Source organism: Lynx canadensis, chromosome D4 (assembly GCF_007474595.2).
Source record: "Lynx canadensis isolate LIC74 chromosome D4, mLynCan4.pri.v2, whole genome shotgun sequence".
Taxonomy (NCBI): domain Eukaryota; kingdom Metazoa; phylum Chordata; class Mammalia; order Carnivora; family Felidae; genus Lynx; species Lynx canadensis.
The window spans coordinates 39,790,148-39,811,241 of NC_044315.2; the positions used below are offsets into that span (position 1 = coordinate 39,790,148).

The 21,094-nt window shown below is 36.7% G+C and overlaps 1 protein-coding gene across 1 annotated transcript in view; it reads right to left on the minus strand.

The window, feature by feature from the left end:
• ZDHHC21 (zinc finger DHHC-type palmitoyltransferase 21) overlaps window positions 1-21,094 on the minus strand; it is a 69,858-nt gene that overhangs the window by 17,329 nt on the left and 31,435 nt on the right. Inside the window, exon 8 of the mRNA XM_030293079.1 lies at window positions 3,639-3,755. Coding sequence (XP_030148939.1) covers window positions 3,639-3,755 — 117 coding nt within the window. The remainder of the gene's footprint in view (window positions 1-3,638; window positions 3,756-21,094) is intronic.

Sequence of the window (21,094 nt, forward strand, 5' to 3'; positions counted from 1 at the left end):
CAATGGAATACTACTCAGCAACAAGAAGGAATTACCAACACATGCAACGCTATGGATGAAAACAGTATTATTTTGAGCACAAGAAGATCTACATAAATGGATACATATGAGATTCTCCAACCAGCACTAATTTATGGTGGGGAACAAAATGACATCAGTGGTGCCTCTGCGGACTTACTGACGTGAGGCAGGAGGGAACTCCCATGAGGTGATGGTAATATTCTGTGTTGTGAAAAGGCTTTGGGTTGCGCTGTGCGCCTCTGTCAGTGCTCATCCAATAGTAACACTTACTGTATGCCTCTCACTGTATGGAAATTTTGCCTCATAGGAAAAACATGTAAACAAGCATTGAGCTCTAGTGGATGATTTGCACGGTGAACAATTTGATGCCTGTGATTTATTCTGACATGTATTAAAACATATAACAGATTGATAGACGGTATGAAATGAGGTAAAGTATTCTAACATGTTAATTGTGGTTGGGTATTCACTGTAAAATTCCTTAAAAGTTCCTGTGTGTTTAAAAATGTTTCCTATAAAACCTAGGGAAAAAAGGTTACCTTATAAAATATGCAAACACAGGTCATACAGTAAATGTTTTCCTTCCATATCTGACTGCATCCTTCCAGTTCAGAGGCCAGTACCAGAACCGCTATCTAATGTGCCTTTCCAAAGGAGTCTGAATACAGCCAGTAGGACATAGACAGACAGCGATCTCCTGCACTATTTCTTTTTTTGAAAGTTAACATTTTTATTAACCTTTCTTAGTGATCAGTGAGAAAAGGACACCTTAAGAAAACAGACAAAGGACATCAACAAACCATATACAAAATGAATAAAATTAACATTTAACTTATGCTAGAAATAGGCTTTTTTGGAAAGAGCTATATTGACATATAATTCACACACTATACAATTCGCCCATTTAAAGTGTACATTTCAACTTTTTTTTTTTTAGTATGTTCATAGAGTCATGCAACCATCGCCACAATCAATTTTAGAACATGTTCATCATCCCGTACAAGAAACCCTGAACCGTTTAGCTATCATCTCCAGCCCCGCTAGCTCTCCACCCCCAGGTAACCACTAATCTCTTTTCATCTCTACGGACTTGCTCATTCTGGACATTTCATATAAATGGAATTATACAAATACATGGCCTTTTGTGACTGGTCTCTTTCACTTCACATAGTGTTTTCAAGGCTCAGCCATGTTATATCATGTATCAGCACTTCTTTTTATGGCTAAATAATATCCACTGTATGGATGTACAAAATGTTATTAGCAATAGATACCTGAATTGCTTTTGGTTGGGGCTACTATGAATAATGTTGCTATGAATATTCACCTATAATTTTTTGCATGGACATAGATTTCATTTCTCTTGGGTATCTACCTAGGAGTGGAATGATAAGAGAAATGATAACTCTGTGTTTAACTTTTAAAACAACTATCAGACTGTTATCTGCACTGTTTCACATCCCCAATAGCAGTGTGTGAGGGTTCTGATTCCTCCACATCCTTACCAACCTTATTTTCTTTAATGTCAATTTATCTTTTTGAGAAAGAGAGAGAGCACAAGCAGGGGAGGGGCAGAGAGAGAGAGAGAGAGAGATTGAGAGAAACAGAATCCGAACCAGGCTCCAAGCTGTCAGCACAAAGCCCGACGCGGGGCTCAAACCCATGAACCGTGAGACTATGACCTGAGCTGAAGTCGGACGCTTAACGGACTGAACCACTTAGGCACCCCTCCTTTTTTATTATAGCCATCCTAGTGTGTGTGAAGTGGTACCTCGTTATGGTTCTGATTTTAATTTCCCTGATGACTAATGATGTTGAGCATCTTTTCATGTATTTGTTGTCCACTGGATAACTTCTTTGAATAAATCTCCATTCACAACCTTTCACCATGTTTTAATTAGGCTTTTTATTATTTATAGGAGCTCTTTATTCTAGATATAAAACCCCCTTAGCAGATACATGATTTATAAATTATTTTCTCCCATTCTATGACCTGCCTTTTCACTTTTTTCATAGTGTCCTTTGAAGCACAAAAGTTTATGGTTTTTTTATTTATCCATTTTTTTCTTTGGTTGTCTGCACTTTTGATATCATATCTAAGATACTATTTCATATTCCAAAATTTCCTCCTATGTTTTCTCCTAAGTGTTCTATAATTTTAGATCTTACCATTTAGGTCTGTACTCCATTTTGAACTAGTATATGTACATGTATATGTATATGTATATGTATATGTATATGTATATGTATATATATGTATATGAGGTAAGGGTCCAACTTTATGCTTTTGAATGTGGATATCTAATTATTACAGCAGCATTTGTTCAAAAGACTTTTCCTTTCCTCACTGAATAGTTAGTTTTGGCACCCTTGTTGATAATCAACTGACCACAGATATATAGCTCTGGTCTCTCAATTCTATGTAATTTATCTATATGTGTATCCTCGTGCCAGGACCACAGTTTCTTGATTACTGTTACTTTATAGTAAGTCTTGATACATTTTTTTACTATACATTTTTTTCGCTGAACATATCTGGTAAACACTTTTCATACACAATACATATGTTATGCATAATGGAGATCTTTTTTAACATACATGTTTATTACACATAATATTAAGGAGATCTTTTTAACATACATGTTTATGTACACACATATGAATAAAATAGCTTCTACAAAATAAACATGTAGAGGTTGATCAAAAGGACTATGCATTTTAAAGTATGATACACAATGACAATTTACCTTTCAAAAAGGTTACACCAATTTACATCACCACCAACAATGTATGAGAAAACCTTAACCCACATCTTCTACAATATAGTGTATTACCAAACTTAAATCCTTACTCAATATAATTTTTCTCACTTTTTGAACTTTTCTGCTGTGATAGATCCTATACGGTTAATAAATGCATGCAAAAAAATAAGACTTAATTATTAATAAAATGTTTCTACCAGCAACTCCATTTTTTGGAATTTACCGTAAATAAATAATTTGAAGAGGAAAAGAAATGTTCAAAGGAATGTTTGTAATATAGAAAAAAATGATCACACACTAGATGCTGACCAACAGGAAAACTATTCATTAAAATATTGTATATTCACTAAACAGAGTATATCCAACTACTAAAAACAATAAACACGAAGTCTGTAGCCACACAGAAATATGTTAATTCTTAAAACCAGGATGCGGGGCGCCTGGGTGGCGCAGTCGGTTAAGCGTCCGACTTCAGCCAGGTCACAATCTCACGGTCCGTGAGTTCGAGCCCCGCGTCAGGCTCTGGGCTGATGGCTCAGAGCCTGGAGCCTGTTTCCGATTCTGTGTCTCCCTCTCTCTCTGCCCCTCCCCCGTTCATGCTCTGTCTCTCTCTGTCCCAAAAATAAATAAACGTTGGGAAAAAAAAAAAAAAAACCAGGATGCAAAATTGCATATGTCCTCTACAGACTGATTGTAACTACTTTAAAATTACATAGGCATATGGAAATGAAAACATATAAATGACTGTGAGTAATTTTCTCCTTTAATTGCTAAACTTTTTGTAGCTTCTTGGAATTAAGTTCATAGTTAGGGAATATGTTCATAAATACATTACATTAAAAAATAGATACTTACTGTGATGATGCCAATTAGTTGAGTATAAAAAAGTCCAGTTATTCCAACTAACATAGTAATGCCCATAAAGGCAGCTAGTCTCATTATGGCCAATTCATGCCTAACCACAAAGAGGTCCTATAGGAAGAAGAAAAAAGGAAGCCTTAAAAACAAATTGAAGAGTTATTTATTGTTTCAGTAACAGTCAAGAATTAACAATGAATTAACTTATTATTTTAACAATCCCTGAGTTTATTCCACTTTCTATATAAATATTTGAAAATTTCAAAAATAATTGTTTTAACTCATAGTAGCAAGTAGAAAAAAATAGGATTTTTACTACTCTTGTGTCAAAAAACCTCAAACCTAAAGTTGCAAATTAGTCACACTCATTTACTATTTGCAGCAAAAAAAACACAAAACCGTGTTGTACAATCTTTGGTTACACAAAAGAAAATTTTATTATTATACTGCTAAAAAGCTTGAATGCACAAGCCTGATTCATAGTATTAAAATTCAAGTGACCAAGACACCTAGAGGTGATGTCACTTAGGCAAAATAAGGGGAAACACAAATGATAGGATCATGTGGACCAGCTCCTAAAGCCCACTTCATTCATTCATCCATCCATTCACCCGACCCCCACTGCCGAGCAATGCACTGTGTAATAGAAAAGCCAAAATGAGAAAGATATGTCCGTGCCCGGAAGAAGCTGCAGCTTATTTAGAGACAGAACCCAACTTTGCAAAATTCCAAAGCAATGTGATATATGCTATAACGGGGGTGCATGCAGAAGACTACAGAAACACCTTGCAATGTCTAGACAGAAAGGAGAAATGGAAATGCTGTGAGGGACAATGGATTTTCTGGCTCAGGGCATAAAATAAGGGTGAACCCAAGAAAGTGGTGGAAAGACAGTAAAACAAGAAGCATTTCATGCACTTCTGATACCAAGCGGACAGACCAGAGGAGTGAAAGGGAGGGAAGGAACAAAGATTTCTAGAAATCTACTGCTGCTGCTAAGCTCTGGTATAATACTGTCCAGTGGATAGAACAACAGAAGAATGGAAGGACCCCCAAAACATATACCCACGTGCTTTTTAAAACCTGATTCAGGTTAAGGCTTAAAGGTATCCTGGTAGCAACATCAAAAAGAGGGAGGTCACCGAACGTAACGAGCTTGCTTGACACAAAAGAACTGATGCTTTTCTGTGCATCACAGTGACCACCCACCAGACTCAAGCAAAAGTCTGATTCCACACCCAAACCATTTAACTCATTAGCCTGGAGAAACTTAAATTCACCAAGACATTTTAGGTGCCGTGTAGAAGTCACATGTTAGGCAGTCATTTCAAAAGCACAGTGAAAAAAGCCTCATGTAGAGTCCTTACAAAACAGACAAAGATGAAAAGGTAGAGCTATGCAAGATCTAAAAATGTTAAGTGCAGTGAATTCTGCTATAATGCTGTTTGAAAACACAAATTTGTTCCAGCACGGTTGATACATGAAGCAACAACAAGAGCGCAGCAAGAATTCTGGTTTTGCTTATGTGTGATTTCATCTGGGAGGAACCCCTAGATGAGCAGGAAAACTGCACCCAGCTAAATCACGGCATATGGGAACACACAAAATACATGTGCACACCCGAACACCTACCATCTACCTCAGTTGTTTGTGTTATGGGCCACATTCATCCACATCTGGTGTTACAATTTTCCCTCCAACTCCAGATGATTCCCCTTCTGTCAGTACTGCAACCCTTCTGATGCCCACTTCCACAACAACATGGCAGGTCCTTAAAAGGGACCTTGCCATGTTCAATATAGTACTTATGTATTTCTTAACTATTTAATGTGTGTGAAACTGTGCTGCTGTTTTTATCAGGCTCTGACCCTTTTGAGTGTCACTGACAAAGTTTCTGGGTGTTGTGCCTCCATTTTCCCATAAGCCTTTTGGTCTCCACTGTATAATTCTGCACAGTAAAGTGAGCTTTTAAAAAATTTCAGCCAACTACAATTAATAAATGTTGGGGATGATGAAACTGAAAGATGTAATTCTAACATTACATTTACTACTCACTTCATTGCACACTTACATTTAAGAGTATCTGTGTGAAACAGTAAGATATTTGGAGAAATTTCTTTTTAGCACTCTTAACATTTTCAAAATACAATAGCATTCTAAGTTTACATACACGTAATTAATATCTTCAGTACTAAACCCAGATCGTAGTCATTTAGCACAGTTCTTCAGAACACAACATCTTTACTTAGTTTTTTTGTTTTTGGGTTTTTTTTTTTTTTTTTTTTTTTTTTTTTTTTGATGAAGCACTTCTGAGATTTAAAAATTGGCTTAGGAAACTTTATCCAAATCACAAGAGCCCATCTGCTATTCAAGACCTTTACTACACAGTCAGTGTTATGGCTGAATAGGTCTCCCCCCAAATTCCTATCCTGAAGTCCTAATCCCTAGTGCCTCAGAACAGGACAGTATTTGGAGACAGAGCCTTTAAAGAGGTAACTAAGTTAAAACAAGTCCCTTACACTAGGCACTAATCCAATCTGACTGGTGTCCTCATAAGAGGAAATATAGAAACCCAGACACACACTAGGGAATGCCTGAGCACAGAGGAAAGACCATGTGAGGACACAGCGACCAGGTGGTCCATCTGCAAGCCAAGGAGAGAGGCCTCCAGAGACCCCAAACTTGTTGACTTCTTGCTCTTCGACTTCTAGCCTCCAGAACTGTGAGAAAATGACATTCTGTGGGGTTTTGTTATGGTAGCCCTAGCAAACTGATATACTGTGTTTGTTAATTGTTTTCATTTTTCCCATTTTTTTGTTAAGAAATGTGGCTAGATCCAGAAAATGCCCAAGGTGTAAGTTCAGTTTAGAGAAAGGTAAGAGCACCCTCTCAGGAAAGAGGACATTTGAAACCATACAGAGCTTTCATGTATGCATTCCTTCCCCGTCACATTCTCTCCCTCATCCCTACCCTGAAGGTCAAGTTTACGGACTCACTCTTCATACCATTTGGATACTACCGTGTTTTAGTTGTAGAGTGCACATATCTTCTTCTACCCTGAGTCCACCTTTTCACTTTCTTTACGGCGTATTTTGATAACTCCAAGTGCTTCAATTTAGTCCAATTTATCAGTCTTTCCCTTTAGTGTTTTTTATTCCCTGTTTAAGAAGCCTTTCCCAACCCCAAGGTCATAATGACATCCTCCTATATTATCATCCAAAGCCTTAAAGCTTTATAGTCTTGCCTTTCACATTTAGGTCGCTAATCACTTGTTTATTTTTTTGTGCACAGTGAAATACAGGGGTCTGAGTTTACTTTTACCATATGGATATCCAATTGTGCCAGGACGGTTTATTTAAAAAACTCTCCCTTCCTCAGTGATCAGAGGTCAAGTGTCCATACATGCAGGTGTCTGCCGTGGCCTCTCTATTCTGTTCTCTCATTTTATTTGTCCCTGGTACCAGTGCCTCACATTTTAGTTCCCATGGCTATCTAAGTGTCCATACCTAATGGACCAAGTCATCCCTTCTTGTTCTTTTTCAAAAATGTCTCAGTTACTCTAGATAATCTGTATTTCCAGAAAATTTTTTAAATTAGTTTTTCAAGTTACAATACACAATCACACACAGACACACATATATTGTCTCCATTAAGCTTCCTAATTTTCCCCCTAGAGGTCTTGTACTTTTTTGGTCGTATTTAATTTGGGAACTTCCAGTTTCTCGATTCTATTATTAATGATTTTGCATTAATTTCATTGTCTAAAGGATTATCTGCATACACATGATTTTTTTCTAATCTGTTAAGGTAACGAAAATACTGATTGATTTTCTAATGCAAAACTACCTTTCATTTTTAAGATAAACCCAACTTGATCAGGCTTGTTACACAGAATCAGATTCAGTTTGCTAATATTTTGTGTAGAAGTTGTTCACCTATGGTCATAATCAGACTAGCCTATTATTTTCTTTCTTTATTGTCCTTGCTACGTTCTGTATTCAACATATGTTACCCACATAAAATGAGTTGGGGAGAGTTTCCTCTTTTTCCTGTTCTTTTAAAAGAGTTGGTGTAAGACTGGAATTATTGTTTCCCTTCATATTTGACAGAGCTGGAACTCACTGGTAAATCTGTGAATATTCTTTGCAAAAGTTTTAACTACTCACTCATGGTTATAGAACTCCCCATGTTTCCCATTTCTTCTCAAAGCAATTTTCTTCTTAGAGCTATACTATGCTTATGATCAGGAAACTCAATACTGTTAAAGGTGTCAACTATCCAAATCGATGTATAAAATTAATACGATCCCAATAAAAATCCCCACCAGCAGAGCACATAGTCTACTGGTGGCAGCTTTTTAAAAGTTTTGTTTTGATCTGTACAAATTACTAAGTAAGCTGTTTCGAAATTTCACAGGAACAAACAAAACAACAAATCCCATACCACTCCTATATAGAAAGAAAAAGGTGGGAGGGTTTGGTTGACTGCATGCATTCTCAATATAGGTCATATTGCCCCCAAGGAGGGAGAAAATTGGTTCTTGCTGGGGGGGGAGGGGGAGGATCGCCTTATTTCAAGAGTTTTGTGGCCATACACAAATCTCTCCTACCTGACAAAATCTTATTCCTTACTATGTGATTTCATAGAGGGAAGTGGAGAAAATGTCTTAAAAGGCTCCTGAGGGAGCAAAAATAATGAAAAGAGGAGTCATCACTGGATAACAAGATTTGTTATAAAACTATAGTTATGACAGTGGTACAATCACAAGGACAAATACACCGATGGACTAGAAAAGAACCAGAAACAGACACACACACATACAGCTTGGTTTATGAAAAAGGTGGCACTGCAGAGCAGAGTGGAAAGAATTTTCTTTTTAATAAATGGTGCTAAATCAATTGGCTATCCATCTGTGAAAAAAATGAAACCCTGACTCATACTTCATGAGAAATACAAAAATCAATTCCAGGTGGAAATATAAAAAATACGATACTTGGAAGACAACGTAGGAGAATTATATTGATGATCTGGGGATAGAAGATGACTTTTTAAATGGAACCCAAAAAACACTAACCAAAAAGGAAAAGATTGATGTTGGAGTACATGAAAATTAAAAACTTCTGTTCATCAAAAAATACCATCAACAGAGAAAAGGCAAGCTACAGGGCAGAAGAGATTTACAACACACAAACTCAACAAAGAGCTCAAATCTAAAATGCCCTACAAAAAAAAAAAAGTCAAATAACCCCAACCACCAAATAGGCAAAACACTTAAACAGGCACACTGCACAAAATAGGCAGTCAGTTAACATGTGAAAAGGGGCTCAATATCATTAGTCATTGGAGAAACGCAAATTAGAACACAATCAAGTTCCACGCCATCTCCACCAAAATGGCTAACTTCAGGAAGATCTGAACAAGCATTAGTGAGCCTGTGAAGGACCCTGAACTTACATTCTCTACAAGTGGGGGTTTAAATTCATAGAACCGCTTTGGAAAACTGTTTAATGGTATTTCAAGGACCGTGGATATATCCTTTGAACACTACCACTCCTAGCCATAAGTCCAAGGGAAAGACACACACGCGCGAGAGACATGAACAAGGATGTTTTCCCGCACCATTATTTGTAACAGCCTCGAACTGGAAATAACGTAAATGTCCTTCAATAGAATGGACAAATAAGTTGTCCTATAGGAAATGAAATACAGTTGACCCTTGAACATTGGTTTGAACTGTACCAGTCTACTGAACCCAGATTTTGTTTTTACTACATTATAAATGTATTTTCTTTTCCTTAGGCCTTTATTAATAATATTTTCTTTTGTCTAGCTTATTTCATTGTAAGAATAGAGTATGTAATACGTATACAAGATACAGGTTAATCGACTATATTATCGGTAAGGCTGCCTGTCAACAGCAGACTATTAGGAGCTATGTTTTGGGGGAGTCAAAGTTATATATGAATTTTCGACTGTGCAGGGGATGGGCTCCCCTAACCCTGCATTGTTCAAGGGTCAACTGCACCATGAATATTTATAGCGATATTCACTGCAATGAAAATGAACTGTATCTAATGTAACAAAAAGAACAAATCTTATAAGCATTGCTCAAAGAGGCTTTGTGATAATTCAGTGAGCTGTATGTTTTTATTTTTGTGTACTCCTCTATATGTGTATTTTGGAATACCGAAAGTTGCGATCATGAAATACGTAACGTAAAAATATTATAAAAATACTTTCTTAATTTTAGAAACAGAAACAAAACTTTTAAAATACATACAACAAAATGTAAAATAAAATTTGGTTACATATGGCCTGTAAAAGGAGACACAAAAAAATGTCAAGTAAGTTCTAGAAAAGGATATAGTAGGAGACAGAAGGGGAAAGGGAGAGAGCAGGAGTCAGACTGGCTCCCTGATCTCATCCACCACTTTCTTCACTCTGATCCAACCAGACTGATCTCCCTGCTATTCCTCAAACACATCAAGCAAACTCCCATATCAGGGCTGTTAACACTTGTCCTTCCTGGCAAACTCTTTCCCCAGATATCCATGTTTACTGCCTCACTGTCTTCAGGTCTCTCCCTAAACATCACCTTATTTGACAGAGACCCCTACGCTTTTTTTTACCAGGGCCTATTTGCTTGTTTTTCCTTGCCCAAACTACAGAAAATCCCAGCATTCCCTATCTCCTTCATATATTTTATTTTTTCCATTAGTACTTAGCTCCATCTGGTATATCTCTATTTCTTTACATACTGCCTGCCTCTCTCAGTAGTATGTACATTTCTTGAGGATAGGGACTTTTGCCCTTTTTGTTGTTCAATAAGGAGTCCCTGGAACCCAGACCCCAGCTCTAGCTCACAGCAGGTACTCAATGAGTATTTATTGAATGAATAAATGAAAATGAGGAAGAAAGCTGACAAAAGAGGAGAATTTCCTCCCCCAACACGTGAAGAGACAGAGTACCACTTACAGAGACTGTTACACACATCCAATAGCAGAGATAAACACAGAAAAAGAAACACAGGCAACAAGTACGCAGACACACATGTCACAAAAACCAACAGAGGCAGAAGACAGGGGCACTTACATGAGATAATACTCCTATATTCCTATCTGGTAATCTTTTGTAATGATATCATGTAAACTTTCAAAATGTTAACAAAACTAGAAGCTAGTGGGGGCATCGCTTCTTGATGCAAGTTATCTGAAAATAAGCCAAGACTCAGATTCGGCCACTTATGATCTAGCGTAAGTCTTCTAATATTTGGTCTGTGAGTTCCCTGAACTCAATTCTTCCAATAATCTTATCTTCTATCCTAATCTAGTCTCGATCCAAATTCTATAATTAAATCCGCATCACATCCTTTCCCATAACTGTACCCGTAACATAAATGCAAATTCAAGCGCGGCACACTCCGAATACCACCTCCCATCTTTCATGCCCAACTCTCTGTAGGTGTCAATGCTAACAAATCCTCAACTTCAGTGGGGCCTCACTCTGTTGACCCAACTACCGAACTATACTGGCCTACTTCTCAACAGTTCCACCACTCCTGTAATCATCTCATGTTTGAACTATACTTGATCGTCTCACAACTAGTCCTCCTGCTACTATCCTTGTCCTCCCTCAATCTATTCTTCCTAGCAATCAGTTTTCTTTCTAATATGTAAACGCCTTTGTGCAACCAGGCTCAAGACCCTTCAGTCGTTTCCAAAGTCCCGACCACCAAACATCCTGACATAAAACATCTCCAACATCCAACTGCATCCCTTACTGCTCTCAACTCGGCTCCTCCTACCCTCTTCCCCAATTGGCTCCACTCAAGATACAGTGGCCTTCTGACTGCTCCTTGGAAAGGTCAAATGTGCTCCCACCCCAGGGGGACTTGGCATGGTTCTCTCCTCTCCCTGGAATGTTCTTCCTCCCAGTATCAGTGACTTGCTTGCGTTCCAGGTCTCTGCTCAAGTGTCACTGTTGAGAAAGGACTTCTCTGACTGTATTATCAATCATTAATCTCTATCCCTTACCCAACTTTATTATACATCAGAATATTTATTTTGCATAGCATGTATTTGTTCATTGCATAGCTCCACCAATTAGAATATAAGCTCCTTAATGCAAGAACTTTGTTTTATTCACTGCTGCATTGTCAGAGCCTAGATCAGGGACCAGTGTGCACAGAAGACACTCAACAAATATCTGTTAAATGACTAAACGAGTGTTCTTCATAATTTTTGAAAATGAACATCTAGCCTTTACAGATACAATTTTACATTATAAAACGATAAATTTTTATATCAATCAGTAGGAAGCAATTTTTATTTATAGGCTATTAAGTAGTTTTCTGTGTTTTTATGAGACCAGTCTGAAAATTAACAATATTTGAGGTATTTATGATCTTCCTCCTACTAAAAAGTTTCTCAGCCTCAGCACAGGTGATCCTTTGGGCCAAATCACTCTTTGTTAGAGGGGACTGTCCTATGCATTGTAGGAGTTTTAGCAGCATCTCTGGCCTCCACCCACTAGATGCCTGAAGCAACCTGTGACAACCCAAAATGTCTCCTGACCTATCCAATGAATGTCCTCTGGGGGACAAAATCTCCCTCCTTCGCCCACTATACTGCTCCAAGGGATTTGGTTTTTCCCATTTTCCAAAAATGAAAATGGCTTAGAACACAACTGAGATATCTAAAGCATACAGACTTGAATTTTCAAAATGGCTTCATAACCAATTTCACATTTCACATGCTGAAGTCGGGTTCATGTGGCAATTACTCTTGGATAAAATAAAATCCTGTTACATCTGAATGGTCATCAGCACTTTTTGGAATAAGCCTTGGCTTAAGTTTTACCATTATATTCCAAAATGCAGGCAAAGAAGTTACAGGACTATTCTGTACATCCCTCTCTCACCTCCAGCCCCCAAGTAATATGCATCTTTTCAGTTTTGTTAAATCCTAATGGAAATTAATATCTAAAGGAAAAAAATCATTATTCACACATAACTGATGGCTATCACTGAGCATTCAGGATTACACATTAAGTTTGCATACAGATATAACTGCAGTTTTGTTAGGGAGCAAACTGCACTGGTACCTGTCAGGTTCATGGTTGAGGGTAAAATAATTTAGAAAAAACATTTTATCTGCCTTTCCATATTTTGACAGTAAAAATTCCAGAAAAACTGGAGCAATTTAATAAAAAACAACACAAGAGACCCTATTTTCTTGCTACATTTACCACTGAACTTACGATTTCAAAGATGAACAAGACAATAAAACTGCTGCCAGGCTGTGACCATTTAAACTCAAAGTGACTGGGGGCGCCTGGGTGGCTCAGTCGGTTAAGCATCCGACTTCAGCTCAGGTCACGATCTCGCGGTCTGTGAGTTCGAGCCCCGCGTCGGGCTCTGGGCTGATGGCTCAGAGCCTGGAGCCTGCTTCCGATTCTGTGTCTCCCTCCCTCTCTGCCCCTCCCCCGTTCATGCTCTGTCTCTCTCTGTCTCAAAAATAAATAAACGCTAAAAAAAAAAAAAAATTAAAAAAAAAACAAAACTCAAAGTGACTGAACCATTCTTAGAAATAAAAAAGGGTTAAATCTTTTACTAAATGCTATAATCTTCATAAATAATGAGCTGTATAAAACAAATTTACTGAGGATATATATTCAGTAGACCTGGTATTTCAGGGCAAGGTCAAGATTTATTAGAAGGTTTCCGTGTTCCATGTAACCCTAAAAGCACAGGGATATACTGACACACAGAACTGACAACTGTTAGAATGACGTGGCATTCTTAAACTGTCTATTTTTTCCCCCTACAAATATAAACTAATTGTATATCTGACACTATAACTTCCAAGCCAAAAAAAAAAAAAAAAAAAATTTACCAAGGGATGAGCTCTCCACTACCATTTCAGGGTCCATGAACAAAAATGCCAATTACCATCATATTAGCATTAAAAGTCATTTTCATTTCACTGTATCCTGAATTCCAAACTATTCTTGGCTATTCTCAACTATTTTCCCCCAAATCCAAAAAGTTAAATACATATTTCAGCAATTTTATCCATTCTAAAGTGACCATATGACTTTATAGACATCAAAAAACAAAGGTTATGGAGCAAATTCTAAAATATTTTTTAAATAGCAATAAAGCATTCAGGACACTTTAAGATTGGTTATATAGAAAGATAAACTATAAAGAGATTAACCAGTATTCAAAGCTACCTGCAATCCAAACTTCTGGCTATTTCTATTCTTTGTTAGCCAAAAGCTAGGCAAATAATCCTGTGGCATTGTTATACCTGACATCAAATCCTTAGCAACGCTACTAGATATGAGCTAATTGGAATAATAATAATGTATCTTCCTCGAAGAGTTAGCTGGACTGCTAAACATTACTTATTTTCCTTCTCTGAATATTGGAAGCATTCACTTTTTGAAATTCTCTCCCTTCCTTCCCCCTTCTGTCACTCTCCCCATACATAGCCTTAAATGTAATTCATAGATTAGTTTCGGGCCTTCGCAAAAAAATAGGTATAAAGGAACCAGTTAGAAATTTTGTGAATCTGCTTCATCTAAAAAGAATTTAAAAGATGTCACCTTAGAACTAACGTGGTTATGACACAAATTGTTAGTTGCAAAATCTCTATACTAATAGCTACAAATTTTTTATTTCAAAAAGAAAACAACCTCTGATTTTCTCACGTAGGCAGACAGTATTGCCTACAATATGAGACTGCAGGTAGGTACAAATTTTTAAAACTATTTAAACCACTAAAATGCCTTAATAAGGTCTATTTTGACAGTCCTCATATTAGATAAGCTATTAAAAATAGGATATCTCAATGAAAAATGAAACAGCAAAATATGAAGTCACCAATCAGGAGATTTCAATGAGCTTTCTCCATAGAATAGATTTTGTCTGACACTCCAGCATTTTTTAATCTGTACATTTTTAAATTAATAATGCTACGACAAAATTGTTAGGACAAAAAAATGCCCTTAGGGAAAAATACAAAAAGTACAATAGCACCTGGAAAGAATACTGACTTAGAGACAGCAAGAAATGGGCTGAAATCACACCTGCCAAGTGGTAACTCTCAGACTGGACAAGTTTTAGACTGCTCTGAATCTCAGTCACCTTATCGGTACAATGGGAACCATGCTACTTATCCTCGCAGGAATATTTTAAAGGAGTTGACATTTTCCACTAATCAAATACTTACAGCTCCAGAATAACAGCACGTAAAATTCATGAAAAATATGACTAATGATATATTTATGAATCAACGAATAATAAATTTTTTAAAGTATACTAAGTATAGTGATACTTCATATTTAATTATAAAGCTATATTTTTCTAATATTGGTTTTGGTAAGCTAGCACACAATAAAATGAAATACACTGTTATAATTTAATAATACGCCATATGACAAGTGCTAACATTAAAAACAACTATGTGAAAAAGTCAAACATGAACACTGGTCACAGAAATTTCAATTTAACATCCATCTATTTTATGCATTTAAAATGCCAAATCATTCCCCTCATCTACAGGTTTTGAAATCTTTAAAATGATTTCATCCCAATCACTAAAGTAAGACATTAGTTTCAAGAGGGGTTTTAAAAGTAAAATTTAACATTATATTGGCATGATAAGTGCAAATGATGGTCAAACTAATTTGACATCTAACATTTGAAAAACTTGTCCAAAATGTTTAAGATGAAAGCTTATGATCTTCATTGATTTTGGATTCTGTGATTTTAACCAAAATGTTTAATTTTGATTCCCTTTTACTTAGAAAGATACCTATTAAGTTTCTGCAGTTTTTCCAGATAAATGTATTTTTTGTCTATCCAGAGTATTTTGAGATTATTTTAGCTAGTATTTACAAAGAAAATAGTAATACTAATTCATTTTAGGTTCTTAGGCCTTCTTTAGTATAAAACTTAGGATATTTATCAATATTTACAGCTTAAAAATATATTCTTATTATGGGCATTGATTCCTGCTGAATAAATTATCTCCTTAAGTTCTTACTACCTCCTTCCCTCATTAAAGGATATATTGAAATATTTCCTCAAAGCTTCACATAGTAAAAATATACATTTTTTAAAGTTCATGACAGGTGGATATTTTAAAAATAAAGATTAAGAAGAAACCCAAAAAGCACTGTTACTCTAAAAAAACAACAGGGCAAATGCAAAGCAGTTAAAACAATCCAGCACAGAAAGAACTCTCTTGACAGGAGGAGGTTACTAGAAGAGAAATGGAAGAAAACCAGGGTTCCAAGCCCTTCACTTCCCAGAGTTTGTGAACGGCATGCTTTCTCTCTCAAGGCTCTCTTCCTTGAGCTTAACCAAGATGTACCAATTTTCTACTGAATACAGGTGGAGTGCCATTACAACAAAGTTTAAATGACAATTCATTTCTTCTTTTGTTTAATTAATAAACACTCTCGTCTTAAAAACAAAGGAAACAAAAACCGAAGGAAGAGTCGTTAACACTTTCTTCTCCCACCCAGAGAACCAGCACTCAGCTTTAGAATTTGGCTGGCAAAGATACGATGCTGCCATCTACCAACCCGAAAGGGTATAAAGAAGAACACAGACTAAAGCTTTCACTTCTTTGGCTGACAGAATACAGGGTCAAAGGCTATGGCATGCCTTAATTGTGCTAATATTTCCACAAGAACGATACACAGTGATCATTAATACAAGCTCCAAAGATAATTAGGGACATTGGGGGACTTTTATTCCACATCTCAAATAACTGAAAGGGTCACAATGTGAATTAACCAAGTTTCTGACACTATCTGGCCAGCTTTACACACCAAGTGAAGAGCTGGATATAGTTTGGTTCGTTTGCTTTAGAGAAAAATCAAAAAGACACATGGGGGAGGGGAAGGAAAAAAAAAAAAAAAGAGGTTAGAGTGGGAGAGAGCCAAAGCATAAGAGACATAAAAACTGAGAACAGGGGCGCCTGGGTGGCGCAGTCGGTTAAGCGTCCGACTTCAGCCAGGTCACGATCTCACGGTCCGTGAGTTCGAGCCCCGCGTCAGGCTCTGGGCTGATGGCTCAGAGCCTGGAGCCTGTTTCCCATTCTGTGTCTCCCTCTCTCTCTGCCCCTCCCCCGTTCATGCTCTGTTTCTCTCTGTCCCAAAAATAAATAAACGTTGAAAAAAAAATTAAAAAAAAAAAACAAAAACTGAGAACAAACTGAGGGTTGATGGGGGGTGGGAGGGAGGGAAGGGTGGGTGGTGGGTATTGAGGAGGGCACCTGTTGGGATGAGCACTGGGTGTTGTATGGAAACCAATTTGACAATAAATTTCATATGTTGAAAAAAATAAAAAATAAATAAAATTTTAAAGAAAGACACAGCAAAAACTTAGAAAAAAATTGATGGGGCAGCATTGTCCGAAAAATAGTCCACTACAAAACGTTATTTTTTTTAAATGTCAATGATAATAATGATGACTTTTGTACTGAAATTACTGGTAGTTTTTTTCCTACCTTTATAAAAAAAATACAATAAATGTCATCATTAAAAGAAGTGTTGTAGCAAGAACAAGGTTCTATTATTTAGCCTTAGAAACATTTGCTGTAGAGTATTATTAGTATTTTAGAGCAGACTTGACCTTAAAACCAATTGTTTCCATTATTGCCTTTAGTTGTCCTCTTATTCAACAAGGACTTCCTTCATGTCCTCGTCTGGTTAATCTCTACCTATGCTGAAAGCCCATCCCAAGTCTCATTCCCTACAGTACAACAGTGCTAGAGCACAGCGGCTAGAGCAGCACTGTTCTGTACAACCCCATAGGACACCTTTCACATAGACCAGGATGTGAGTGTTATCTCCTGGAGTTGCGCAGACAACACTGATAAGAATCACTTGGGAAGAAATTTTTAAACAAAATGCTACTGCCAATGACACCTGTGAGGGAAAACATTTGGGGAAAGAACAAGGAAAAGGTACAATCCACAGTAAACACCTAAGGTTTTCAACTGAGACTCATGAAGGGCTACATCGTAAGAGAGAAGGCAAACTGAAAGTAGTCCTTCGCAAAGACCAAACCCAGCAATTATAAATCCTTACAAAACCTCAATAAATGCAATGTTATCTTCAAAAGAACTGCTGTATTAAGACCAATGTTCTATTATTTAGTCTTAGAAATGTTTGTCATACAAACCCTTCGTTGGACCAAGATGAGCCTTCTCTTACTGTCTGTCCAAAAAAAGTGAGTAAATCATATCTTGAAAAAATAAATAAATAAAACAGATCTTCTACAGTTTGTCATATAAAATGGCTGGCATCCAACAAAATTTATCAGATATGCCAGAAGAAAGGACCAAATAATTGGAAACTAAGAGAGACAGAAAAAGAGTCAACAGAAACAGACCCACAAGTAGATCTCAATATTGAAATTGTCAGACGTAGACATTAAAATAACTTTAATTAAAATGTGCACAAGTATAGAAGATAAATAGGAGAATTTCACCAAACTAGTGATCTATGAAAAAGGGATCAATGAAAATTTTGAAAGTGAAAAATTCTAAGTGAATGAATAACTCAGTGGAGGGGTTTGACAGAGCAGAAGAGCTGATCAGTAAACCACAATAAAGGTCAGTAGAAAACAGCCATCTGAAACACAGAGAAAAAAATAAAATACAGAAAAGACTGTGAAAGGTATGCAGTGCAGTGAGACCTCATGTACACAAAATGAGAAAATCAGAAACGTAAAAGCAAAGTTTGGCAGAAGCAACATTTGAAGTGATATAGGCAAAGAAAGGTCTGTAACTTAAGAAAGACATCAAGCCAGAGTTTCAAGAAATTACATAAACTCTCAAATAGGAAAGATGCAAAGAAGACAGTGAAGCACAATACAGAATAACTGAAATATAAAGACCAAAAAAGAAGGGAGTGCCAGTCCAAGGTGGTGACATGTGACGCTTCTGAACTCAACTCTTTTCTTTTTTTTTTTAATTTTTTTAATTTTTTTTTAACGTTTATTTATTTTTGAGACAGAGAGAGACAGAGCATGTACAGGGGAGGGGCAGAGAGAGAGGGAGACACAGAATCTGAAACAGGCTCCAGGCTCTGAGCGGTCAGCACAGAGCCCGACGCGGGGCTCGAACTCACGGACCGTGAGATCACGACCTGAGCCGAAGTCGTACACTTAACCGACCGAGCCACCCAGGCGCCCCTGAACTCAACTCTTTTCACAGATACACTGATCTACTGCTACACATGGAACAATTCTCTTTGAAAGAAACCCAGAAACTAGCTGAGCAATTCCTACACAACAGTATACAACACAACTACAGAAAATCATCAAATCACAAAGAGAGCAAGAGAAGAAGGGAACAAAGGAATTATAAAATAGACAGAAAACAATTAACAATAGGGAAAAAGGAACTGCATACCTATTAATAATTACTTTAAATGTAAATGGACTAAATACTCCAATCAAAAGACAAAGAATGGCTGAATAGATTTAACAAAAAAAAAAAAAAAAGCTCAACAATATGGTGCCTATAAGTGACTCACTTTGGCTTTAAGGACACACAGACTGCAAGTAAAGAGAAAAAGATACTTGGTGTAAATGGAAACCAAAAGTAAGCAGAAGTAGCTATACTTTTATATCCAACAAAACAGACTTTAAGCCAAAGACTATATTAAGAGACAAGGTAGGTCAATATAATGATAAAGAGATTAATTCAACAACAGGATATAATATTTGTAAATATTTATGCACACAACATAGGAATACCTAAATACATAAAGCAAATATCAACAGACCTGAAGGGAGAAATAGGCAGCAATACAATAATGGCAGGGACTTCAATACTCCAGTTTCCACAATGGATAGAACATCCAGACAGGAAATTAAGAAAACATTGGACTGAAACTACACATTAGAGCAGACAGACATTTATAGACCATCCCACCCAACAGCAGCAGAAGATATAGTCTTCTCAAACATACACAGAACATTCTCCAGGGCAGATCACATGTTAGGCCACAAAACAAGTCTTCATAAAGTTGACTGAAATCATATTAAACATCTTCTCCAACCACAATGGTATGAAACTAGAAATTATAAGAAGAAAACTGGAAAATTCACAAATACGTGGAGATGAAACAACACACTACTGAACAACCAAAGTGTCAGAGAAGAAATCAAAACAGAAATCAAGAAAACATCTTGAGGAAAATGAAAATAGAAATTGAACACACTACAACTTAGGAGACACAGCAAAAGCAGTTCTGAAAGAAGTTCACAGCAACAAATTCCTAAATTAGGAAAAAAGAAAGATTTCAAACCACCTAACTTAATACCTCGAGGCACTAGAAAAAGAAGAAACTAAGCCAAAAGTTAGGAGAAGGAAAGAAATCATGAAAATAAGAGCAGAAATAAATGAAATAGGGACTAAAAAGACAATAGAGAAGATTAAGGAAACTAAAAGCAGATTCCTTGAAAAGATAAAGAAAATGGATTAATCTTCAGCTAGACACACTTAAAGAAAAAGAGGACTCAAATCAAATCAGAAACAAAAGAGGAGACATTACAACTGACACCATACAAACATAAGAATCATAAGAGACTACTATACTATAAAAATGATATAGCAATAAATGGGACAACCGAGAAGAAAACAGATAAATTCCTAGAAATATACAACCTACCAGAACTGAATCATAAAGAAACAGAAAGTCTGAACAGACCAATTACTAGTAAGGAAACTGAATCAGTAATCAAAAGCCACTCAACAAAGAAAAGTCCAAGACCAGACAGCTTCACTGGTGAATTCTACCAAACACTCAAAGAAGAATTCTCAAACTATTGCAATCCTTCTCAAACTATTACAAAACCTGAAGAGGGCATACTTTCAAAAATCACTCTACAAGGCTTTCATTAACCTGCTACCAAAATCAGACAACATTAGAAGAAAAGAAAAGCAGGGGCACCTGGGTGGCTCAGGCAGTTAAGCACCTGACTTCAGCCCAGGTCATGATCTCGTGGTTCACCAGTTCCAGCCCCACGTCCGGCTCAGTGCTGACAGCCTGGAGCCTGCTTCAGATTCTGTGTCTCCCTCTCTCTCTCCCCCTCCCCTGATCTATCTCTTTCTCTCTCTCTCTCTCAAAAATAAACAAACATTAAACAAAAAAAAATTTTTAAAAAGAAAATCACACAACAAAATCCCTGATGAACATAGATGCAAAAATCCTCCACGAAACATAAGCAAAGTGAATTCATCAATACGTTAAAAAAAATCATACACCATGATCAAGTTGAATTTATTCCAGGAAATCAAGGATGGTTCAACATCTGCAAAACAGCGTGATACACCACATTAATAGAATGAAAAAAAAAAAATCACGATGATCTCAATAATGCAGAAAAAAAGCATTCTACAAAATTCAACATCCATTCATGATAA